The sequence below is a fragment of the Solea senegalensis genome, linkage group LG10 (genome assembly GCF_019176455.1).
Source record: "Solea senegalensis isolate Sse05_10M linkage group LG10, IFAPA_SoseM_1, whole genome shotgun sequence".
Taxonomy (NCBI): Eukaryota; Metazoa; Chordata; class Actinopteri; order Pleuronectiformes; family Soleidae; genus Solea; species Solea senegalensis.
Window position 1 is genome coordinate 22719355 of NC_058030.1, and position 25900 is coordinate 22745254.

The 25900-nt window shown below is 41.1% G+C and overlaps 2 protein-coding genes and 1 long non-coding RNA gene across 4 annotated transcripts in view; 2 read left to right on the plus strand and 1 right to left on the minus strand.

Annotated features, from left to right (window-relative positions):
* Positions 1-1981: 1981 nt before the first annotated feature.
* LOC122775705 (cadherin-related family member 5) lies at positions 1982-10924 on the minus strand. 2 transcript variants are annotated; one of them, XM_044035812.1, is made up of 15 exons: positions 10826-10924; positions 10503-10708; positions 8655-8711; positions 8473-8565; positions 8308-8394; positions 8119-8229; positions 7598-7768; positions 7143-7233; positions 6757-6863; positions 5378-5578; positions 5133-5264; positions 4119-4197; positions 3816-4006; positions 3698-3718; positions 1982-2851 (listed from the first exon to the last, which is right to left on the minus strand). In XM_044035812.1, the coding sequence occupies exons 1-15, from the start codon at positions 10911-10913 to the stop codon at positions 2063-2065; spliced, it is 2424 nt and encodes an 807-aa protein (XP_043891747.1). In that variant the 5' UTR covers positions 10914-10924; the 3' UTR covers positions 1982-2062. The 2 variants fall into 2 exon arrangements, with proteins under 2 accessions (XP_043891747.1, XP_043891748.1); XM_044035813.1 differs by having other exon boundaries at positions 2420-2735.
* Positions 7238-7762, plus strand: LOC122775706. Its single transcript, XR_006361130.1, has 3 exons — positions 7238-7299; positions 7390-7409; positions 7633-7762. It is a non-coding gene; the product is annotated as an uncharacterized LOC122775706 (long non-coding RNA).
* Positions 10641-25900, plus strand: part of LOC122775704 (kielin cysteine rich BMP regulator) — a 38689-nt gene continuing 23429 nt past the window's right edge. Inside the window, exons 1-13 of the mRNA XM_044035811.1 lie at positions 10641-10712; positions 16452-16826; positions 17698-18236; positions 18616-18688; positions 20030-20334; positions 20569-20737; positions 23469-23542; positions 23621-23714; positions 23827-23909; positions 24001-24094; positions 24355-24434; positions 24765-24850; positions 24992-25082. Of these exons, the coding sequence (XP_043891746.1) occupies positions 16721-16826; positions 17698-18236; positions 18616-18688; positions 20030-20334; positions 20569-20737; positions 23469-23542; positions 23621-23714; positions 23827-23909; positions 24001-24094; positions 24355-24434; positions 24765-24850; positions 24992-25082 (1794 nt within the window). The 5' untranslated portion in view covers positions 10641-10712; positions 16452-16720. The remainder of the gene's footprint in view (positions 10713-16451; positions 16827-17697; positions 18237-18615; positions 18689-20029; positions 20335-20568; positions 20738-23468; positions 23543-23620; positions 23715-23826; positions 23910-24000; positions 24095-24354; positions 24435-24764; positions 24851-24991; positions 25083-25900) is intronic.

A 25900-nucleotide genomic window follows, 5' to 3' on the forward strand; every position in this document is an offset into this window, starting at 1 on the left:
CAATTCCCTTCTGCTTGGCCATGGGCTGTTTTGGCAGAGATGTCTTTGACCTGTAAGTGAACCACGGTGACCTGCACTCTCTGTTGTTAAATGGTAAATGGTCTGTTTTATATAATGCTTTTCTTACACTACAGTTTTGCCATTCACCTGTTCACTCACACCTTCATACAGCACACATGAAATTCATTTCCTATCACTCATCTTTTATTCTCACAACTGCCAGCACAGGTTGGAGTTGAGTGCCTTGCCCAAAGACACGTCGGCATGTAGACTAGCAGAGCCGGGAATTGAACCTTGGAGTTGAAAAACGACTCGCTCTGCCACTCAGCTACTGTTGCTCTGACGTTATCTCAGAATGCTCAGCACATTCGGCCCTTTAATTTGAGGAAACTTGTCCTGGAAAGTCCTTGAAAGGTACTTGAATTTGATGTCAACCAAGACGTAGGAACCCTGACATTTAAAATGCTTCTTCTAGGGCCTTGGCACTCAAACTGTGGTGCGTGTACCACCAATGGTACGCAAGCTTCCTCTGGTGATACTTGGAGGAAAAGCAGAAAGAACGTTCTTCTGTAAATTCTGTAAACTGAAAAAGTTTGAGAACCACTGGTTTAGAGGCAACAAAAAAGTCATTATTCACTGACATAATTATTACTTATGTATAGTAATGCACCAATAAACTCTCTTAAATGTTACACACTGCATGTCTAAACCCAACCATGTGGTATGGCACATTGTTTCAGTCAGACAATAACTTTGCTCATGTTCATGGAAAAGAAAGAGAATTGAGAGTTTGTGGCAGGTGTAACAAAACAATTAAAGTAACAGGTTCCACCATGCTAATGCAGGTGCTGCAGATCTGCTCAGGCTCAGACAGAGGTCACATTCACCCTGTTGTAAGTCCATGTGCCATTAAAATAATCTTGGCGACATTATTTGAAGGTTGAAACACTTTATTATTGCGTTAGACAATGAGTGAACCTGAGAGCAAGAAAACAATCTTATTATTCATAAACAGAATATATTTTTATACATCATGACAAGCCAGTGTGCTACTATGGGTGCATGAGCTGTTTAAAAAGACACCAAAATGTCTGAAAATTGGACAAGCTGTCAGCTAGGTTAATAATGTGATATGAACGTAAAGTAACTGTGCATTAAGTATCTATGATCATAATTTTCTTGCTATACCGTACACCTGCTGGAAAGTGCTGTTGCTCTGATCTGCTTCAAGGTTTTCAGAGATGTCCTTCATAGCTGTAACAAGTGGTTCCTGTCTTCACTCTACCATCTCAAACGGGTCTCTCCTCTGACCTTTGGCCTCAACAAGGCATTTTCACCCACACAGCTGCTGCTCACTGGATATTTGTGCATCTTTATGGATCATTCCCTGTAAACTGTCATGGGTGAAAATCACAGTGGATACAGTTCCTATAATACTGCGACTCCACGCCAGACATTTTGATGGTCGAGGTGAACTCCACCAGGTGAGCAGGAGAATGCAGTGGGACTGGTGGGGGTGAGAATGAGAATGAGAAGGATAAAGTGGAGGACTGTTGGCTTTGGAGGCTTTGAGCCATGGTGAGAAACTTTGAAATGTGATGAAAGAACAATGTTGAAGAAAAGAATGAAGATTTGAATGAAGGACAACCTTGATCTGTGTAAAAGAACTTCAATCTGTGGAGAGTAGCCTTGTACCTCTTACTGTGCAGCTGCCTACTGGAACCTTCTTCATCTTCTTCTTCCTCTACACTCAGAGGTGTCATGCTGCCCTCCACAGTTCCTTATTACAGCTCTTCTCATCCTCTCATCTCCTTAGTCTCATCCTCTCATCTCCTCAATCTCATCCTCTCATCTCCTCAGTCTCATCCTCTCACCTCCTCAATCTCATCCTCTTATCTCCTCAGCCTCATCCTCTTCTCATCCTTCGTCGGCTTTCTGACCTCGTCAGTCACTGCAGAATCAGACTGTAGTGTTTTCTCTCTTGCTTGACGACATGTCACCCGTCCTCCGTCTTTCATCCCCCCATCGTCGTCCACCTTGTTCCCCTCAGTCCGTAGTGGCATTACTTAGTGAATGAGATGAAAATGGGATTACAGCGAGCCATCACCCTCAGCAGCTCTTCCTCGTCTGACTCCAACTCATCGCCATCGTCCTTGTCTGCATCTTCAGCTCCTGGAACGCCGATGTCCTCCTCATCCTCCACCCTCTGCGACCTTCTGTGCTCTGATTGGTCTGTGTGGTCCAGTGAGGTGCTGGGTGGAGTCACAGGTGGTGTTACTGGAGGGGGTAGCTCTGGGGTGGGTGGGGGTGGGGTAGTGACCCGCTCTGGGAGGGGTGAGGACCGTAAAGGTGAACATGGGGGCGTCTTCACACGAGGTTTGTGAGAAGGTTCGGCTGAAGAAACTTGGGTGTGGCTTAAGTTAGCACTGGACCACGAGAACGGGCTGGTGACGGGGTCTGCTTGTGAGTTTGGAGTTGTTGGTTTGGGACGGGTGTCAGGTGGTGGAGCAGGAGGTTCCACGGGCATGATAGGTGCTGAGGAGTCCAGGTTTTCTTCGTGTGTAGCCACAGTGGCTACGTGGAAGGTGGGAGAGCTTTTGGTTGCCGTGGAATCGCAGCAATAGAGCGTGACGTGGCTGGACACACCTTCCATGGGGATGGCGGTGGTGTTGGGTGCAGCAGTGGTTATAGGTGGAACAAGTCCTTGGCAGGAGGGCGGATCCTGGTGGGTGGTGCTGAAACCAGGGATACCAGGGTTACCAGGGAAGCTTAAGGAAGGATTGCAGCTTCCGTATTCTTCACTGTTGAAGGATCCCACCTCCATTTGAGGCGTAGCACCTCCATGACTCACCTGAGGACAGTCACTGAGTTAATGTCTGGAATATTTTTCAACCTGCTTATAATTGTATAGCATAGTGAGCTGTTATATACCCACCTGAAAACAGTGGTAAACAAGCTTCCTCTGGTGGTACTTCTGGTAATCAGAAATACTGATCTACTGTATATACCAGGGTATGTGAGTAGAAATTAAACAAATGACTAAATTATTATAGTAAATTAAATAATAATAATTAGAGTAACTTTATCTATCGCTCCATCTTAATCTCATGTGAAGTGTCTGTGAGGAAGAGGAGGACGATGAGAGATTAAATGATCTCATTTTAGCATGCTAGCATTTGATAAACCGATTTTGGCCAATTATTATAAAAAAATTGACAAATTATTACATATATATGTGAGTTAACAAATCATTTGTTCTCAGAAACTTGATAAATGCTCTAAAAGTCACTAAAACTGTATTTTTAATCCAAAAATGAGTTGCTTTTAAGAAACAATCAGAAATCTTGTGTAAATCATGAGGAAAAGCTTCAGACCAAAATAGTTGAAGATTAAATTAGTAATCGATTAATCGAGTAATTGTTTCAGCTCTAGCTGTGCAATACGCACTTAATATATCATATATATTACATACATACTCAATATTTTATATTTCATATTTATAACATTTTTGTTCTTATTATTATATTTCATTGTTTACTGTCATATATTGGTAATTTCTAATAAAAAAAGTTCACCTCCATTACACCACTGAAGCACATTTATAGTTAAAATAGCTTTCCCACACAGTTTTCACACCATGAATTATTTCTAAAGCAGTGATTTATGCAGAAATGGGTCGAAAAAATAAAGAACTCACCAGTTGGAAGCACCGTAAACTCTGTGGGAATATATATATATATATATATATCAGAGGTTATTCACAAACAAAGCCTGTTAAGTATGAATTTATTAGATAGTCACAGCTATGATCTCACCACGTTGGGGTGTTTGCCCTCAGCAACACAGCCTCTCTCCAGTGGGTTCCTCTTCCCCTTTTGTCTCTTCTTCAGCCACATCACCATGTAAACGACACATCCAAACACCGTCATCATCACCATGCTCAGGAAGAAGGCTTTGCCCACAGTACAGCCTGTCAGGCGCTGCTCTCTCACTGGACTATGAGGAACTGCAGTGGACACACACGGTTAGATTAAGGTTAGAGTTGCACCAGTAGTTATGGTTAAGGTTGAGTGTGTGTGTGCGCGCGTGTGTGCGCGTGTGTGCGCGTGTGTTCTTACCTGGTTGTCCCTCAGACAACACCTCGATCACTACAGTCGTAAAGGCAGCATCACCTGACTCTTGGTCTATAGCTTTCACCTGCAAAATAATGTAGTGAAAATGCAAATGAATGCTGGGACATTTATGTGATTTTACTGCCCTGACTGGTTTGGAGTAAATAACTACTATGTTGTTATTATTAAATAACTGAAAGATGTAAAGTGAATTCATGTTTAGCACTTGCACTGCATTAAATATTAAGTCTGTGTTTGTTACTGCTAAGTTCATGACACACAGGTTATTTTTAAAGCTCAGTAAACTGGATTCAGTTCAATTGTGTGAACTTAAAATCACCGCAGATTGTTTCCCGCTATGGGTCGCAAACTGAAACAAAACAGGACTATTATCAATCACAGCAAGTTTTCGTTTCAACTGGATTTTCTTTAGTGGAGTGGAAACAGTTTTACGCATCAGAATTCTCCAAAGCTACTCAATAAGACATTAAGTGAACTTTTAATCCTTATCTTGTCCAGAGTGACCTCACCAAATTTGAGGTTGATTGTAGGAAATCTCTTTGTTCGTTCATATATGTCACGTGGAAAATTGCCCCAAAATGGCTGCCTTGTTGTTGGGTTAGAGTAATGGTCGACCTGACACATTTTCATTCATGTACGTGAAACTGATATTGTTTAAAGTGACTGAAATTTTTGCTAAAAAACACTCATCTGTACATTTACGCATGGAATAACTAAAGAAAGCACAGTTTGCCTCAGTATCAATACACTCTTAAAACAAATCTTGAATCTGTATTACCACTATATTCTAATAATTCCTCCTTGAGCCATAACATACAATCCAAAAATGTTTCTCCCTAATCTGTCCCTAATTTGTTTTTTAAAATTAGCCAACAGACACACAAACGTCCAAAAAGTTAAAATAAAAATAATCTTACATAATTTATAGTGACTTATATAGTCACCATAATGGTCTTCACAGTCTAAATGCTCCATGGCAACATTGTGTCTGCAGCTCACCTCAATAACATGTTTGTGTTTTGGTGTAAGCTGATTGGTCCTGGCAATCAGAAGCCCCTCCTCTGTGACCTGGTAGATGTTTGTGTGATTGGATGTGGGACTGAAGGTGTAGGACATCATGGGATTGAAGCCCTGGCAGTTTGTGGAGAAGATGAGGTGATGAGTAACAGAGAGGAACACAAGTGCAAGGATGCGCTGAGAATGTTTAGCATTGTAGTTGTACAGTGTTGTGTGTGTGTGTGTACATGCTGAAAATCCCGGTCTTGAACATGTAACATCAACACTTTGTCACCGTAGGTGTTGACCAGAGAGGCATGGCTCTTTCCAGCTGTTACAAATCCATGATATTCTGCACTGTCAAACTCTGGATTAAAGAGGTTTGTGGCCAGAATTCGGACTGTCACTGTGGCAACAGCATATTTCCTAGGGTCATTATCCTGGTATGCCTGGGTGATAGAAACACAGTGAGAGCTTAAGATTTTAATACACATACCAAAAACACACACACACACACACACTTATGCAGTTGTGTCCAAATGTACACATGTGGAGGTAGGTGACAGTCAAATAAAGAAGATATAGTTGATCTTTTTCCAGCTTCTTCCTTTAGGGTTCACCACAGCAGATCTTCTGCCTTCATCTTGTCCTCTCCCTTGCATCCTCTTCTGTTACACTAACTGTCCTCATGTCCTCCTTCACAACATCCATGAACCTTCTCTGTGGTCTTTCTCTTTTCCTCCTACCTGGCAGCTCCATCTTTAACATCCTTTGTCCAATATGATCACTATTTAGCTCTCAGCTCCTTCGTGGATGTTTAGAACAGCTCAGTATTTGGTAGTCAGTCTCTTGGTGAATTTCTAGAATAGCTCATTATTTGGCAGTCAGTTGGTGGATGTATAGAACAGCTCATTATTTGGCAGTCAGTCAGTTGGTGGATAAATGGAACAGCTTACTACTTCGCAGGCAATCTCTTGGTGGATGTTTAGAACAGCTCAGTATTTGGCAGTCAGTCAGTTGGTGGATAAATGGAACAGCTTAGCAATCTCTTGGTGGATGTTTAGAATAGCTCATTATTTGGCAGTCAGTCAGTTGGTGGATGTATATAACAGCTCAGTATTTGGCAGTCAGTCAGTTAGTGGATAAATAGAATAGCTCACTATTTGGCAGGGAGTCTCTTGGTGGATGTCTAGAATAGCTCATTATTTGGTAGTCAGTCTCTTGGTGGATGTCTAGAATAGCTCATTATTTGTTAGTCAGTCAGTTGGTGGATGTATAGAACAGCTCATTATTTGGCAGCCAGTCTCTTGGTCTCTTGTTTTTCTTCTTTCGGCTTCTGCCTTTAGGGCTCGCCTCCATCTCATCCTCTCCCTTGTGTCTTCTGTTACGCCAACTGTCCTCATGTCCTCCTTCACAACATCCATGAACCCACTCCACTGATTTTGTCCAGCAACTTAATATTAATGAACAAAACCTAATTATTTATGTATTTACTGTATATATGTAAAATGGGGCCATAAATGACTTCCCTTACAGGTTTTAATATTACTAATATCTGGTTTATTACTGCTTATGTCTCCTAATCTTTTTTTAAATTTCTGTTATTAACAGACTATGTGAATCTTACCATGACCTGAAGGTGCAGCATTGGAGTTGGGATTCTGTCGATGACTCCCCGAATCAGTCTCATCGCTCCTGTCTGTCTGTCCATCAGGAAACGGCCTTCATCGTCTCCTAGTAAGACCACAAACACACGCACAGACATGAAACACAGTACTTTTATATCTAAATATTAACTTGCATGTTCAGTAATGTAGTGGTTTGTGACATAATTCATTTACTAAATCAAAAAATCAAAACAATAACAGGTGTTACAGACATGGCTGTAAATGAGTCACTCCATCATGCACATAATTGCTCTTATCCTGATTTTTACAGTGAGATTTTTTTAGACGCCATCTTTAAAAACAGGGTCTCATATCAAAAGTTTGGGAAACACTGGAGTGCAGTTACCTGAGAGTATAGCATAGCTGACAGGAGTTCTGATTCCTCTGTCTCCATCCACTGCATAAATGGGACCAGGAGAGAACTCCAGTACAATGTCCTGCAGCAAAACACACACAGTGAAGACAGTAGACTGTGTGGCCTGGATCTTATTACTGAACTACAGGTTTGTGATATTTTGTAATTTCATCTACCTACCTACCTACCTGTCTGCCTGTCTACCGACCTGTCTGTCTGTCTGTCTACCCACCCACAGGTAGACCACTGTTCTCACAGGTAATTAATTGTGTGTTAAGTTTTTAAGTCAAAACCCATAAAGCCATCCCATCATCTTAAATGTGATGTAAACCATTTACTGAGGGGAAATATAAAGCAAATCCATGACATTATACAAGTATCCTTAATTATGTACAGTGTGTGTGTGTGTGTGTGTGTGTGTGTGTGTGTGTGTGTTAGCCACTGACCTCCTCCCCCTCTGTTACATTGACTGTGTACACAGGGCTGGTGCAGATGTGACTGGTCTCATGTTGGAGAAGCAGCGAGCAGGGTAAGAACTGTGGGTACTGGTCATCTGCGTCCACGATCTGGATGGAGACGTTGGCGGTGGTCTCGTAACTCTCTGCTGTGTTCATTTCCTGAGATAATCAATCAATCAATCAATCAATCAATCAAACAATCAATGTTTATCTAGCACTGCAAGGTACTGAAAGTGCTTCACATATACAGTATATGTTTTTCCTTTCTGCTTCTCCCAGTGATCTTACATTCTGCATTTCTATACATTTCGACTCAAGCTCTATTAAAGAACCTCTTCAATATTGTTTGTTGATGCCTGTAACCTGGCACCGCCCTCTAGAGGAAGTGTTGCATAACATCCATACCAAAGCAACATATAAGGTATGAAGGTTAGAAGAAAATAAAAAGAGTATAAATGAGCCTCAAAGAGACACAGATGAATACATGGAGTGACGTATGCACAGCATACCACTGCGTGGATGGTCACAGTGAGCAGATTCTTAGTCTCATAGTCCAGAGGTTTGGACAGGATGACTTTTCCACTGGTTGGGACGTCAACCTTGAAATACTCAGCATCAGGCTGTGGAACACAAACAGAAACATAAAGACAAATGCAGCATTTTCTCTTTCATGTTAAAAGTAAAAGAGGAAAACACACCGAAGTCTGGTCGATGGAGTAAATGATGTGGTCTTTATCTGCGTCGACCGCCTGGACAGTGAAGGCCACACTGTTCACAGGAGTTAGCTGGAAATAACAGGAAACACCTGAGTTTGGAGTTTGATGTCGCACACACTCGGGTGTGCATGTTTGTGACTGTCTTACCTCACTGATGGTAAAAAACAGAGTGGTGTTTTCTGCAAACACGGGTGCGTTGTCATTCTCGTTCATAATCTCCACAGCGATCCTGTACGCGATCTGTCAAAACATTCATGTTTGAGTGAGGAGTCAGGAATAACATGATGATGATGATGATGATGATGTTGAGGAGGAGACAGAGAGTTTACTTGAAGTGTGTCCTCGTAAGAACATATGAGATTGGCCATGAGGAGGGGACCGAGGACCTGAGACATCAACAGAGAGACAGAATTCATTCATTCATTTATCCATTCATTCATTCATTTAACATGCTGGAGATACATACACATTCACTTGAAAAGAGCCATTGAATAATAATAATCTTTGTGAAGAATCTTTGTTTTATTTCTCAAAACTATGGTATTTTACCATTGGTATTGGTAAATATTCAAGGTTGTGATACTGGTATCATATCGGACACATAGAATGAAAGATCAAATCATCCCTATTGCAACATAGATAGAATGTATTTATGTATGTACAGTATGTGTACATCAGTGATTTATTTTGAAAGAAATCATCTTCAGAGCGGGATAGTAACAAACTAAACTAATCTACTGAATGCAGTAGATATACTAATCTTAATGGTCACATGGTAACTTAATAATTTAATTATCATACATTTGCGTTTGGGCCACACGGTGGGGTAGTGGTTAGCACTCTCGCCTTGCAGCGAGAAGACCCAGGTTCGAGCCTCGGTTGGAACAAGGGCCTTTCTGCATGGAGTTTGCATGTTCTCCCCGTGTGTGCGTGGGTTCTCTCCGGGTTCTCCGGCTTCCTCCCACAGTCCAAAAACATGCAATGTGGGGATTAGGTAAATTGGACACTCTAGATTGACCGTAGTAGTGAGTGTGAAAGTGAATGGTTGTTTGTCTCTAGTTGTGTGTGGCCCTGCGATGGACTGGCGAACTGTCCAGGGTGTGCCCCGCCTATCACCCGATGTAGCTGAGATTGGCACAGCGCCCCCCGCGACCCTCTGGTGGAGGATAAAGCGGTTAGATGATGATGATGACATTTGCGTTTGTTTTATAATGTTTTCAGTCCATCAGTATCTTAATGTTACTGCCTGTGAGATAGACGTAGACTGACTGTGAGACACAGAGAGAGAGAGAGAGAGAGACTCATAATCTGGCTGACCTTGCACCAAGCTGCCGTGATGCCAGACAGTGGGCTGAGAATAGGATAACACAGCAGGAGATTGTGTTCAGTCCAAGAACCAGGTCCAGGGCCAACATGTGTTGACACACATGGACCCATGAACCTGACCTGCTCTCTGATAATTGTATCACTTTATTTCTATTTCATGTTTGATGTTTTTCTTCTTAAGTGTGAGTCCTTGATTAAGAGGAGTGTGACAATGACCTAAGCTCTTTTTTTATACCATCATTATGCAGACAAGGTTGATCAGCCTTCACTGACAGGAACCCTGAGTTTCTCCAGGTACTTTTCTGTTTTCCTTGTTTCCTGTTTTATTTTGTAGTTTTTCCCTTGTGAGTACCTCGTTTAGTTCTACTTCTGTTTGTTTCTGGGTATTTTTTTCTGTTTGTGTTTTACTTTTTGCCATCTCCTCCTGCTCTACTAGTTTTTGAGTTATTTTGTTTTATTGAAGACTCTTTTTGTTGGGGTTTAATAACTGTCTTTGGATCCTAATTTTGTTTAAGGTTTGCTCATTTTGTCACATTGTGTGGATATGTGGGTTGTAAGTACATTTGGGATAGTTATTTACATACTAAATTTGGATATAGTAGCAAGAAAGGGTCAGGGACATTTAACTTTTAATTCAATCTACTCCTTTTTGAACAACCTTCTCCTGGGTTTTATCTGTTCTTTTTTTATTCCATCATCTGCATGAATGTATGGATGCTGCACTATATGTAAGTAAATATAAGGTGTGCCACTGTAACATTATTCCTCTTTACCTCCAGTTAATAATTATGCGGCTGTGCTTTTATTTATAGTCTGTGCACACCACTCATGTTCACACGATGAGCTGTTACCTCTCGGTCCAGAGGCCTGTCAGCTGATACGTTCAGCCGGATATGTCTTTCATCCAAGAAGAACCACCCCGCGTCCTGTCCCTCCAGTGTCCACTCCACCTCCTTCACCCTGAGCTCAGCCACGACCTCTCCTGAACGGCTGTTTTCTGTTATCCTCGTGAAGACATCCTGACCATCCAAACATCCACCACCCCACCCTGACATCCCTGTGTAAGTGTACACACACACACACACACACGCACACACACGCAGGAGGTTGACAAACACAGTCACTCTGGGCCAAGAACCACTCTAACCGGATGAAATGTGACTGTGGCTCTGACCTGTGGCTGTGAACACATGCAGGAGGATCAGCAGTGAGCAGAACACAGCCTCAGCTCCAGTCCACCTCAGTTCAGGGAGGCAAGCCATTCCTGGATCCACAAGGGACGAGTTCAGTCTGAGAGAAGGGAGTGAGAAAGAGAGAGTGACCTTTGACCTTTCCCAGTGTCCCTTGAAGCCTCCCTTAATCCAGTGTCTCTGACCTAATGTGACCACTGTATCTTAGCTGCTCCTATAATAACACAAATAACAATTTAGTGCACCATCTAGTGGTTAACATTTGTAACTGCAAGGGACAAAGAAATCCAAAAAGCAGTTTTGATATTGAATTATATATATATATCTATATATAGGTTGCAATAAAAAACAGATTTATGATGCAAAATAAATCTATAAATAACAGACAGAAATCAAAAATCAAATCAAAAATGAAGTCATGTTTAATGTTGGATGTAAAATATTGCTAACAAACATATTTACTATTATAATCTGTCTTTACTCCTGTGACTCGACCACAAAGCAGCATTTATGGTGTTTAAAGGACATAATAACACATAATCAATTAGGGGAGCCTTGAAGAAACATGAAAAAAAGACATATTGCTGAAAATAAAGAGTCGTGGTTCATGTGGCAACATCCTGACCAAAGAGAGAGACACAGGATGTGATCTGTGTAGTCTGCACAATATAATCTTTTTATAAACACACAGATCTTTTTTTTACAGATCTTTTTATGGTAAATGTATTTATTTATACGTAGTCTTGATGACCACTCAGAGCTGCTTTGCATTACAGATTTGCCATTCACACATTCATACAGCATTCATACATCTATACGCAGCACTTTTTTTTTAATCACACATCTTTCATACTCATTCACATGCTGCAGGAACTGTCATCAAGATTCTGCCGAGGAACATGATGATCATGTCGATCTAATAGAGCCTAGAATCAAAACCCTGAAATTCAGTGAATGTTTACATGTTCATTGATGTTCATTGTGGAGGATATTGTGAGGTCTTGATAATAAGAAACACAATATTTATGCCACAAACACAATCATTTACCAGATTTCATCTTGGCTGTGTGTTAGACTGAGCTTCACTCTGTGTCCATGTGTCCTCTCCACAAACACACACATGCTTACTGCAGTAATGCCATTTAATCCTCTATACATGGAACGGAGAGCAAAGCATTTGAATTATTGCACATATTGGTTTTTAATTTGTGTTTTCTGGCACATCAGTTTTGATTGGCTTAAGCTTGTTTCATTTCAAAAGACCTGCACTTTTACAGCAAAAAAGGCTTTTGATGAAGTGAGCCACAGTAAATGTCACCTATTTTCAGGTTATAACCAGGTTACTTTTGTTTATCATTTTCTTGGATTATTTTCTTGGACCTGCTTGTCTTGATGCAGCTTTTTCCAAATATAAAAGCTAAGAATTAAAAGTGTCTAGAATGGTGAGTTTCTGAAACCTTTGTAAACACAAAAGCAGTGAAACAACAAACGTCACACACTGTGCAGAAGAGATTCAGAAAAACCTCTCGAGGCGTATGAGGTGAATCTCTCCTCAATATCAAATATTAGCAAACGCAAAATAGTGATTGATAAAACTGGGGAAAGAAAGCAGTAATATCATCTTTCAAAAGATAGACAACACATATAGCAGTTAAAGTCACATAGTAAATGTAATGTAATCAGAGTGGTTTCTGGTTTTCAGTGTCTTTTTTTACCGTTTGTTTTAGTTTTTAATGTCAGGTCCTGTCTACTATATTCAAATGTATTTAAAATACATTACTTTTTGACATATAGGCTCCATATTTTTCAGAGCAGGTGCAATATTATTATTATTATTATTATTATTTGTATTCTGTGTATGATTTGTCCTGTTGATCTGCAGCTGTTTCCATGTGGGGACATTAATATATGTTTGATTTGACTCTATCGACCTTTTTCTGTCAAACTCTGCAGACTGTTGACTTACCTGTCGGCGGTGGGAGGCTTGGCTGCTGATGCACGATCAATATACAGAGTCAACATGCTTGTCTATATGAAGGGCAGGAAATACATGCATTACAGCGGATCAGCTGACTGACCTGCTGTTGTTTGCCTGTCAGGCTCCATATCCTCCTGACTTCTGTCTTCATACATAAACAAACACAGAAAAAACAATGAAGGAGCCACACTGCTACAACAGTAGCCTCATACACACACACACACACCCTGATGGTGTGTGGGATAAACGTCAGCTCAGTGGCTAAAGCCTGAGGGTGGGGCTTACACGGTCAGGCACAGACACTCAGCCTCTCAGATGAGAGATGGCAAGAGACCTGAAGGTGAGGTCAGAGACTGGGGTCACAGGTGCATTTAAGAGATTTGTCTGCTGTGATTTAAGGCACTTGACCTCCATGAGCTCAACAGGCCCATGGTTTGGTCGTTACCACAGGTTCTCTTTTTGTTCAGGCACTCCAGTCTGGACAACTTGGATTAAACTTTTTATTTCAACACATGCATTTAGAATTTGTTACACGAGTGTGAGCAGGTGCTGTGGCTGTGAAACATGCTGCTGTTGGATTTACTCAATTAGTGACGTGTGACAACTAATAGGGCCTGACATGGGATTAGCCATCAAACATCAGCTGCTCTAGATTAACCCACATTCTTATACGCTCTTGTCCCAGCATGAGAGACGCTTGTCCCAACACAGAGAGAGAGACACACACACACACACCACACGCACGCACACACACAGTGAGAGAGAGAGAGAGTCTGGTTTCCATAAGGAAGTCAAGCCCCCATAATGGGACTGTGCAAACACCTAATTTTAACCCTAAAATGAGGTCTTTCCCTATGTTTAGATACAAAGATACACATACAAGAACACACACACACACACACACACACACACACACACACACACACACACAGAAATGACCTCATTGGGACCAGGTTTTGGTCTCCATGAGGACTACTGGTCCTGACAAGATCAGTGTTTATGCCAGAAAAGAGGAAACAAATACAAGCACACACACACACACACACACACACACACACACTGAGGTGCATGTCTCCACATATCTGCAGGGCTCCTGTGTTGAAAGCTATGGTCTGGCTGAGTGATGTTTTGTTGAATGCAGATGTGTAAGTGGTTTCCATTGTCAGAGAAAAGCAGAGTGAAAGAGTTCAAAGACTGAATGAGCCTCACATACACACACACACACACACACACACACACACACACACTGCACTGTCTGTGTCCTTAACAAAAAGGAGCGCTTTACATCCACAGCCCACACTTCATCAATGTTATTTCACTAAGACACATATATATTTTATATTAGATGAATGGATCTAAAGTGTTTGTATTGACCTGCTATGACAGCACATGGCCACTGGAGGTCAGCAGAGATTTAACTGTAAAACCATGAGGTCGCTAGATTCAGGAATAGACATTTAATACAGGTACATGACATTAGAAAAACGAATTCTATTGAGTTAATCTGACTAAACTGGACTTTTAAAATACATGTAAAGAGTTTTCACTGATTACCTGTATAGGACCAGTACGACTAATTAAATACAGTACTTTTTACTTTACTATTAACAATGCAATACCAAACTGCTTTAATAAGTGTTATAATACTTCTATACTAGTTAAGTATGTATATACACACATATATATGTATATGTATATATGTATATGTATATATATATGTATATATATATATACATATATATATATATATATATATGTATATATACATTTATATATATATATAAATCTAGAGATGTTCTATAGCTTGTAATGGTAGTGCTTCTTTGAAAAATGTCTGTAAAATTAAATACTACATTAAAAAGTAACATATACTCAAAAAGTTGTAGCTCAACATGTAGCTCCTGCATTACTTTTATACTTTTATTAAGTTTTTATAAATGACATGACATAATTGTTATTACATGTTTTGCCTCAGAGTTGTGAAATGTCTCCTTAAAATTCTTTAAAGCAAACTTAAAAATAAAATCAGAGGGAGTAAGAGAACGCGCGAGAGTGATTCACACACCTCACGTTTATCGTATATATGTAATCAGTTTGTGACTGAGGACACAGCTGTGAAAGATTTGAATATAGATAAATAAATAAAGATATCCTAATGATAAATAAGCAGAAGATAACACCATTTTTCATATCATAAATAAGCCACATTACAAATGAAATAAGAACAAAGATAAGAGAACTCTTTCAGCGCTAGTCTTAAATCAGCCATCCAGAGGGCCTGGGCGTGTGTGTGTAGAAGAAAACACTAAACATAACTAAACATCAACTGTGTCTAAGTGGCTGTAATAATCTCAATTACACTCACATACCAGCACGACTGAGATTGTGTTGAACATGTGGACACACAATGGTATTGAGACGTTTAATCAGATGCTTTTTCAAATCCTTCATCAGATATTTACTCAGCTTTTACTAAGTGTGTTGCAGGAGACTCAACAACAGTCTGTTTTATCCATTAGGAACACCTGGGTGTCCTGTCATCACCACAGAGATCCAACAACACCAGAGAGAGAGAGAGAGAGAGGGAGGGAGGGAGGGAGGCAGATCTCAGAGGCAGTGTTTACACACACACACACACACACAGACACAGACACACACACACAGACTTCAGAGGACATTACATAGATGACTTTCATACATTTCCTGGAGACTTAACCTTAACTATTACTACTACTGACCTCATGTAATAATTCCCATTTCCCATTATGAGGACTTGCTCTAACTCTAACCCAACAACCAGGTCTTCACCCCCCAAAGGCCCGTTAAAGTTGTGAGGACCAGACAAAAGTCCTCACTCCTGATTGGTTTTTAAAAAATGTTTTGGTCCTCACACACACATACTGATTTACATGAATTCAGAGGACATTGCATTGACTCATTTCCTGGAGACTTAATTAACCATAATTACCTTTGGCCTATCCCTAATCTTACCTTAAACTATGTCTTCACCTTAAACTGTAGTAAAGTTACAGGGACTTGCTTTTTGTCCCCATAAGGAAGACAAGTCCCCTTAATGTGACTGTGTAAACAGATTTAGGTCCCCACAACATGAGTAATACCTGTACACACACACACACACAAAGCCTTATCTCTGACCATAACCAGTTAATGCCTAACCCTAATCTGACTGCAGTTAAAAACCTTAGCCCTAAACTTAACCACTTCCTCAGACATCAGGTTCTGCCTCATTAGAACCGGGGTTTGGTCTCCATGAGGACTGCCGGTCCTGACAAGGTCAGTTTATGACAGCAAAGTTCCTAAAGATGGAACAAATACAAGAACACACACACACACAGTCATTTCTGGCTCTTACTCATGGCTCCTCTCCAGTCTCCAGACCAGGTTTTAGCTGATTACCAAAAACGGGGTCTTGGGGAATGAACAGCAGTGAGCAGAGCTCACAGAGGAAGAAAAGAAAACACTTCAGTCATCCTTCAGAAGGAGGAGGAGGAGGAGGAGGAGGAGATTACCTCAGACCCTCTGCTCACCTCAACCTGGTTATTCTTCTTTTCTTACTCTGATTTTGAATGAATCACCAAGCTTTTCTGCCTGTGTGTGTGTGTGTGTGTCAGCGTGCGTGATCCTGTGTGTGAGAGTGCAGTGTTTTTGGCCTCAGGGGGAGAGTCAGTGTGTGTGTGTGTGTGTGTGTGTGTGCAGAGAAGAGAAGAAGTGACGCCCTGCCTGCATCCAGATGTTCCATGTTTCTTGTGCGCGCTCTTTCACTCAGTGGAGAGAGGAAGAGGGGAATGCTGAATGGCTCCAGCTCGGGTTCAAAGGACAATGAGTGCCATGGCTTTTCACTGAAGTGTCTGAAGTCTCGCAGAAGTCTTCGTGTGGGAGAATGGAGAACTGGAAAGCACACACACTCATGCTGCTGTGGATTCATGCGCTGTGGCTGTTACCCGTGTCTGTGCAGAGACATGCTGCTGCTTCACATCCACACGACGGTGAGTGACTGTGTTGGTTGTGAAAAGCACAACAAATGTAGCCCTACTTTAAAGTGATAGACTGAGTTAAAGTACAGAAGAACTGTCAGCAGTATATAATGTAATAATGATAAATCCATTATTAGTTTGAGCTTCTTAAATGGAAATATTATCTGGTTTCTTTGGTCCATATAAGAAAGGAAACTTGTCACAATTGTGTTAATAAACATATGTAAACATGTACAAAATAGATTAAATATGAAACACTTTTTACATACATGTTCATGTATTTGCCATTGCTCACTTATAGTGTCGTTATTGTGCTTGTTTATTCTTTGCATTTGTACATTTTATATTATATATTATACATGGTGTTGTTGGTTCCCAACTCTGCTGTTTCACCAGTGTGGGATCAATAAAGTCTAATCTAATCTAATCTAATCTAACATAATTTGTGGACAACAAATTTGAGACCATAAACATTTTTGAAGTTTGGGAAACAGCTATTAACATTTATGGACCAGCTAACAGCTAATCAATCAATCAAAAAAAATATCAACAGATTATAATCAACATTTACTGGTTCAAATCCCCACCCGGTCTGGGACTTCCCTGAGCCAGGTACAAACCCTCTAAAGTACTCTGAGATCTTCTGAGGGGGTTTTGTGATGACTTAGATGTGAGACTGGAGAGAGGTTGCAGACTTCTAACCAGAGCATGGCCTTATCCACTATAACTGTGTTCCATTAACATCGGAACCTGGAAGTCGGAAGGTGGCAGCCTTGGAATCCCATGTCGAGGTTGTTCTGGAGGAGTTCACAGCATATATGTACTGTATGTGCAGTGAGAGTGTGGTAAAAGTCTAACTCTGTGTCTTTTCTCTGTCCTGCAGTGATCAACCTCCTGGAAGCTCTCCACATGTCCTCCCAGATTAGCGGCGTGAGCAGACAGCCCAGTCCTGACAGTGTGGCATACAAAATACGATCCAGAGCACCATACCTGACTCTACCTCCACAATATTCCCACTTCCTGTTCTCCAAACTGCAGGGTAGCATGGGCGTGTATTTGGTGGGGCATCAGTCATCGGCGTCCACCGCCACTCTCATTTCTCTCTCCTCTCAGTCCTCGCCCATTCTCCAGATCGTCTCCTCCACTGTCAATGACACTCTGCGTTTGGACTATCAATCCGGAGGAGAAGGGTCTTCACAGGGCCCTGCCAGCTTTCACTTCCCCAGTAGAAACCCCTTCTCCAGGGAGGACTGGGTACAGCTGGCTGTGAGCGTGGAGCCTGACAGACTGGTGTTTTTTGTCAACTGTCAAGATGCTGCTGTTGTCCCGATAACAAGTGAAGAGAGGATCAAACTGGAACTACCACCAAATGTGGTCATCACTCTCGCTGGAACCCCCGGACGAAAAGACAGCAAATTTAGCGTGAGTTTAAGTTGCAGTGACATGTTTAAATGGTACTCAGACTATCAGACTACAGTTTTGTCATTCACACATTCATACAATGCTTTTTCTATCACAAATCTAACTTACTGATCACATGCTACCCAGAGACACAGGGATCAAACCCCTGACCTACGTTTGGAAGAAAACCTGCTGAGCACAGCCGTGAAATAATAATGCTTATAACTAGGGCTGGGGGCGTGATATGGGAAAATTCCTATTACAATGTACTTTTTTCCCCACATCATTTTATATTACGATATAAATCAAATCAATATTTCTGTAAGGCCAAACATCAACAAAAGAAACTCTTTACATTGTGAGATCATATAACGTGCGTCGTATGTGTGTTTTTCTGCAGGGTCATTTGAAGAGAGCTGAGATCTCACTGAAACCTTATCTACAGCGTCCGTGGTCCTGTGACAACGTAACAGGTAAAGAAACATGCAACTACTGCACATCTAACCTGCATGTGCAGCGTTTTCTTCTTGAAGGGTCAAAGAAACATTTGAAAATTCCTCACAAACTAAAGTTAAAGGTGTTTTTTTTTAGGATTTTGGATGTTTTTATTCTGCATGTTTAATTTTTTTGAATAAGAACATTGTAACATTGTTTGTATGCTGCATCATCAATCTGAAAACAGGCTGTGTGTACAGCAGCAGAGCAGGGGCGGGCGGGACAAGAAGCAATAATCCTGTTAAACTGCTGAACAACAATGGGTTTTTTGAGCAGTAGAATTTACTCCTGAAAGTTTTCGTGGGCTCTTCTTCGTGTTTTTAGCCCGGGACATAAAACAAATCACTTCCTGTGTGCAGCTTGGGACATGAGATCCAAACACTCTCATACTGAGACATTCGTGTGTATCTAAAAGTTACGTACTACAGCTTTAGCTGCAGAGCTGTTTTTCTAAACACCACATGTGCTTGTGTGTGTGTGTGTGTGTGTGAACAGTACATACTGACTTGTGTGTGTTTATTTTATACACGTGTATGTGTGTATGACATACTGTTGTGTGGGCTTGTCACGTGAGGAGGATTTACACTTCCCCAGAGGTTTCAGTGTCACTGATAAACACATAATAGTTTTATGATGTCTGGAGTCATGTATCTGGTTGTGACAGCTCAGTGTAGGGACCACCATGGTTGACGTGCATTAGAACATATCTTATGTCCCTCTGGCAGAAGGTCTCCCAAACAGTTAGTTTATTATTCCTCTCTGTGGAGCTTAGCTTTGACTGTGTTTTTCCCAAATGTTTGTTCAGGCTCTGAATGTGTTCTTTTATTCCCGCTAACATATTGAAGCAATAGCCTGGGCTCTTTAAAGTGTGTTGATAGCACTGCGTGTGTCCCCAGTGTGCTCCATGTGTGTGGAATCCGATTTTAGCCACTTAAAAAAAGGCTCACCTCATAAAAATCTAGGCCTGTCCTCTCCTACACCAGAGTCTATAGAGAAAATCAGCATTTTTAGCTCACTGGCGACTCAGGAGCTGTTGTCTATTTCTGCCTCTTAAGTAATTTAGTAGTTATCTGGAGGAAGGATTTCAAACATCAAAGTCACTAAATAATATCATTGAATTTACTGAAGAGGCAGCAGTGGATAAATGACTCCTGTGTTTTAAAATTGTTAATTTTCTGTATGGACTTTGGTGCAGGGAGTGAGTGGTTTTATATGCAACACACATATCCTTATGGCGAGCTCAGTCTGTGTGTCATGACCACTTATCACCTCATTTTTAAAAAAAACGGAACTACAAACTCTACCATTCTCTTCCCCAGATCATCTGTCTCCTTCCAAGGACATAGACGCACAGAGCTCAGACTCTCAGAGTGACGGCAGTGGAACATCTCAGCAGGGTGACCTCACTAGTAAACCCCAAACAAGCTGCAGGCCCATGGACCAAACCAGCAATTATCCCCTGGACATCCAGAGTGACCAGCTGCAGAGAGGTGTCATCCTGGGGCCTCCGGGGTCTCCTCAAGGAGTCAAGTCTGTTTCTCACAGCCCGAAAGACGACAGGCTGAAGGAGCTGGAGAAAACAGTGGAGGAGCTTGCACGTATGCTGGACATGGTCAAAGCTCAGGTAGCCACAGAATATATAACTTACATATATATACATAACTTATATATATATGTATATATATATATATATATATATATATATATATATATATATATATATATATATATAAATATATATATATATATATATATATATAAATATATATATGTATGTATATATGTATATATATATATATATATGTATATATATATATATATTTATATATACATATATACACATTTTTTTTTATAACAGAACACAGACTTGCAATCACGCGTTCAGTACCTGGAGGGATGCGAGTGTGTGAGGCAGCGATGTGAGTGGGAGGGACGTGACGTGGACGATGGCCAGAGCTGGCAAACTGACCTCAGCACTGTCTGTACTTGTACATCTGGAAAGGTCACATGTCAGTCTAACATCAGAGGTAAACATGACTCAGCTTTCACTGTTCTATATGAAGTAAGATGGGGATAGAGTATAAGAAGCAACCTAACGCTAACAATAAGAATAACAAGTCCCTGTCTCTGACCTCTGTTGGTCTAATACCTGTCAAAAGTGGAGGAGTACGTTTGGTCTTGACCTCTGACCTCTGAGGGTGTAACCTACACCGGCAGAGAAGGACACAAAAGCCTGACAAAACCAGGATTTAGTTTCAGGAACTTAAGATTTACTCGGTCAAAGGTGAAAAGCAAGGTCTCACTCCAACAGACAAACAAGTCTAAATGAGTGACAGGCAAAAATTCAGGGTCAAAACAGAATTTAGGTCTGCTCAGGTTGACTCATGTCTGCCCCACACTAGAGGGTTTTCCAATCGCTGTTCAGTCGTAAATATCAAACATGTTTAATACTTAGGATTTGAAATTGTGATGCTGATGCGTCTGATGATGTTAAAATCATCCATCCATCCATTTTCTACCGCTAAATCCTCCACAGGAGGGTCACGGGGGGAGCTGTGCAAATCTCAGCTGACATAGGGCGATAGGCGGGGTCACACCCTGGACAGTTTGCCAGTCCATCACAGACACACACACACACACACAAGCATTCACTCTTACATTCACACCTATGGTCAATTTAGAGTGTCCTAATCCCCATATTGCATGTGTATGGGCTATTCTGTGTTGGCCCCCCCAGTATAGAAACTCGACACATACAGAACATACAGAGAAACATGTGAACAAAGCTTGTTACACTGTGATACACAGTAGGTTGTCTGTGAACCTCGCTGCTGCATTTCGGCATCAGCTACATTAGCTACAGCGTTGTGCTGCCTTGGGTCCAAATATCACTGGAGGAAACGTCCTATACGTCTTTGTCTCTTTGAATGAGATGAAACAAACATGTGGGACTAATGTTGGACTCACTAAGGACTCCCAGTGTCTCTCTCTAACTTCCTCCGTCCACAGACGGACATAAACTGCATTCATTCTGTCCTGCTTGTTGTGCACATTTTTACCGTCAATGTAATACACATGTGTCCCAGCAGACCGCTGTCTCCTCTCTCGCTCTCTCCCCCCCCTGGACTGTACTGTACTCTCTCTCACCATCTCTGTCTCGGCCTCCTTATTTCCTTAATTGCTTCTGCATGTAGGCCAGAAGACTCTAATAGCAGCCAGTTGATATACACTCACAGAGTGGTACTTTGATCTCATGCATGCTTGGCTTGCTGGAGGAAATGCCTGTTGACTGATGGCACAGTAGGCAGCCGTCGCTCTGCCTCCCTCCCTCCCTCTCTCCCTCCCTCCCTCTCTCTTCACTGTCAGACCTGTAAGGCCTTTAATGTAATCTTTTTTGTTTGCAAAACCACTCAAACAGCCACAGACTGGGGGAAGTTGTTTGTCCGTCCTTCTGACTGAGAGAGGGAGAGAGATCCATTGGGAGGAAAACAACTGCGACTCCTTCCAATTTTCCCCTCTCTCTGTTTCCTCCTGCTGTAAAACTCCTTCAGATTTAATAGACTCAGCAGTGGTTTGTCTTAAACAGGTAGAAAGCTACAGGCTCCTCTGGTTATAGTTATGCACCATAAAACATTATGTGTGGGAGCAAACATGTGTAGAGTATATTATATTATATTACAGCAATGCTGTTACTCTACAGAGAGAGAGAGCAGACAGATGTTTCCTCGTGACCTCGAGAACATCAGTCTTGATAGACGGAGCAGGTGGACGAATGGAAGTAAATATATCTCACCAGATTTAGAATTTTAAAAACTGTTGAATTTCAATTCACAATTCAACTCTACAATATGTATTTCTTACTTTTCACTGTAAAAAACAAAGACCATAGTTTATAATTTAAATAATCCCATAAACCTGAGGTGTCAAACTCATTTTAGTTCAGGGGCCACATACAGTGTATTTGATCTCTAGTGGGCCAGACCAGTAAAATAATAACATAATAACCTATAAACTTTTCCCCTTTCGTTTTAAAAAACATATTATGAACAACCTGAAAAAGTGCATAAGTTTACCATTTACACACATGTGCATTACAACATACAGACTTGCAGCCCCCAGTAATATATTAATAATATTTATAATAAATTTGATTAAACATCCCAACGATAAGCAAGCAATTCTGGCTAAAATCTAACCAACATTTAGCCAATCACACGATGCTCCACTGGTCATGTTATGCAGACGCTGGAGTTATTCAGTGATTGTTGGTTTGATTCCAGCCACATGTGATTGTTTATCCTTTTATCTTAATGTGAATGTGTCCTATCCCACATGTGCACCCCGAATAAATATTATTATTTGAATGTCAACTTGTTGTTAATAATTGATCAAATATACAGTAGTTTTTCAAAACCTGGTGTATTAGAATGAATTTTCTATGGAGGTCAAAACAGGTTGAAATGATCCAAACTCATTTCCACATTCTTTTATTGCCAAAATAAACGGAATACATTCCTGTATTATTACTCAGCGTAAGTAATAGTACTGGACAGTTGGACACACATACACACAGGACATTACACTGACATACATGTATTTGCTGGAGACTTACTGTAACTCTAACCTTAACCAATAACCTTCAAATGTAAAAATGAACATTATAGGGACTGTGGAAACAGATTTAGGTCCCAACAACACTAGTAATACCTGGAACACACACACACAGAAGCTTAAAAAAGATTTCCGTCTCCTCTCCAGGGTGTGAACTGGACGGCACAGTTCACAATGTGTCCTACGACACCATCGGCGGCTGTCAGACATGTACATGTAAGGTAAGTGTTTGACAACACACAACCACATATTGCTTGTTGGCAACATATTCAACTGTGTGTCCTTCCCTTTGGTATCAGGACGGTCAGCGGCAGTGTTCTCCTCTGTCCTGCCCCTCACTGGACTGCATACACACAGAGACTGTATCTGGAGACTGCTGCCAACAATGCAAGAGTAAGAACACAGAGACACACATGTCTGACACAATTAACTGTAACTTGTTTTTTTTTTGTTCTGTGTTAAATGTCCCTCTAAGCACTATGACAGTGCAGTGATGTGTCTGCAGGTTGTATCTATTACGGTGTACGCTACGATCACAGAGCCAAGTGGAGACCCGAGCAGAATCCCTGTGATGTTTGCTACTGTTTGGTGGGGCTAATTCCAATGATCTCTTGCATATGACCTTCTTTCCCTGATCCACCGTCATCTCCGGTCATGTTCACGTGTCGTCTCTTTTTAGGAGGGTCGTGTGCAGTGTGAGAGGGAGCAGTGCCACACGCCGTGTAAAAACCCGGCTGCTGCACCACCTGCTAGCTGCTGCCCAGTTTGTCAAGGTGGGTGACTGTGACAGTCATCAGTGGTGTTTCAACAAAAGGGTTCAAAAAAAGAGAAAATGTCCAGTGAGCTGCAGTTCTCTGGGAGCAAATGCCTTGTTGATGAGGTCAGAGGTCAGAGGAGAATGACCAGACTGTTTCAAGATGATAGAAAGGCAGCAGTAACTCAAATAATTCTGTCATTCTGGCTAATCAGTGGTGTTGTTAGTGTTTGCCTGGAATTATGCTGAGAAACAGTTTGTGCTCATGTGTCTTTGCAGGATGTGGTGTGAACGGTCATGACTTCCCTAACGGAGCGGTGATTCCCACTGGAGACCGTTGTCAAGAGTGTACATGTGTGGTACGTCTCTGATGGACATGATTATGGAAATCAAGTGATTATTGTGTATGAATCATTTGGGACGATGTTTAGGCAGTTTTAAGATTTTAAGTAGGGGGCAGCAGCAATTAGCTCCTTAAATGTTTTTGTCCTAGTGTCTTTGCTCCATATAAATAAATTTGTTAAAAATCATTGAAACTGAATCATTTCAAGGCTTGGGAAACACTTTTTGAACATTTTCCCAACATTTTATGGACCAAATAACCTATTTGACAATTCATTGAGAAAATAATGGATAGATTAATTGATGATGACAATAATCACCAGTATATCTGTGTTTTTCTCTTCCAGAATGGAGATGTGGTGTGTTCACCTCATCCCTGTCCCACTTTGTCTTGTCAAAACCCTGTACATCGTACCGGAGATTGTTGCCCACGGTAACAAAGCTGCTTCACTGTTTGTTTGTTTGTTTTTTTTCATCACTTTCAAACCTGAATCAATCCAGCTCACCCAGACTGTGAATGTGGATGTCCAAATGAAAGATCCAGAAAGGTGTGTTATGTGTGTGTGACCTGTAGGTGTGAGCAGTGTGAATATGAGTCCAAGGTCTACGTGGATGGACAGACGTTCCCCTCCAGAAGAGACGCCTGCCTCCGCTGCCACTGCTCTGTGAGTATAACAACAGTTCAGTTCAGTTCAGTATACTTTATTGTCCCATAGGGAAATTTGTCTTGGACTCAAGCTCTGCATATGAATGCCATCATGGTCCAATAAATAGTTAAACATGAGAGTAAAATACAATAAAAGAAACAATTGTTAAAATTGATAAAAACAAGTTCAAAAGATGTAGGAGTTTTTAAAATGATTAAGTTTGCCTGCTGGTACTCCAGAGGGCAAAAGCACATACTCAGTGTGGATGATATGTGACTCACCTTGAGTAAACCAGCAGCAAGTCGACCCAGCACAAACAAAGTAAACAAAGTTACAAATAGTTTTTTGTTTTTTTTCAAAATTGTGCAAGTTGAAGTTTTGACTATACTTCAAATACTTCATATCACAGTAAATGGGGTCTTAAAACCGTAAACTTTGTATTTGAATTAGGGTTGTTTTTTCCACTGTCACAGAGGAAACATATGGCTACTTAATATGCAGCTGTTACTGCTGCTTGGAGAAGCTGTGTGTGTGTGTTTTCACCATTGAATGAAGATGGACAAGGAAAACGTACAAACTAAATCGTGGCTGCCAGCCATTTGCAGAGTAGTGATTGAATTGACGTCTATAGCAGTCAATGGCAGCCAATGAGTTAAATGCAAACGCATTAGCAATCAAGTCCGCTAGCTTAAATGCAAACGTGTTAGCATAGCAGTGCATAGCAGAAGTGAGATCGGCGTCAGCGGGATTTGTTAAGATGTGTAATATCAGTGTAAGTGTTACTGGTGAAGATGTCACACACAAAAATGAAAATAATTCAGCTTTGCCTGAAAAAA

Bases quoted from the DNA above. Each gene is read 5' to 3' on its own strand.
- LOC122775705 (XM_044035812.1), bottom strand. From the start codon at position 10,913: ATGGCTTGCCTCCCTGAACTGAGGTGGACTGGAGCTGAGGCTGTGTTC. The intron at 5,579-6,756 runs GTAAGATTCACA...TCTATCACCCAG, and splicing joins TGCTGCACCTTCAGGTCATG to GCATACCAGGATAATGACCC. The intron at 3,719-3,815 runs GTGAGATCATAG...ATATTCCCACAG, and splicing joins AGGGCAAACACCCCAACGTG to AGTTTACGGTGCTTCCAACT.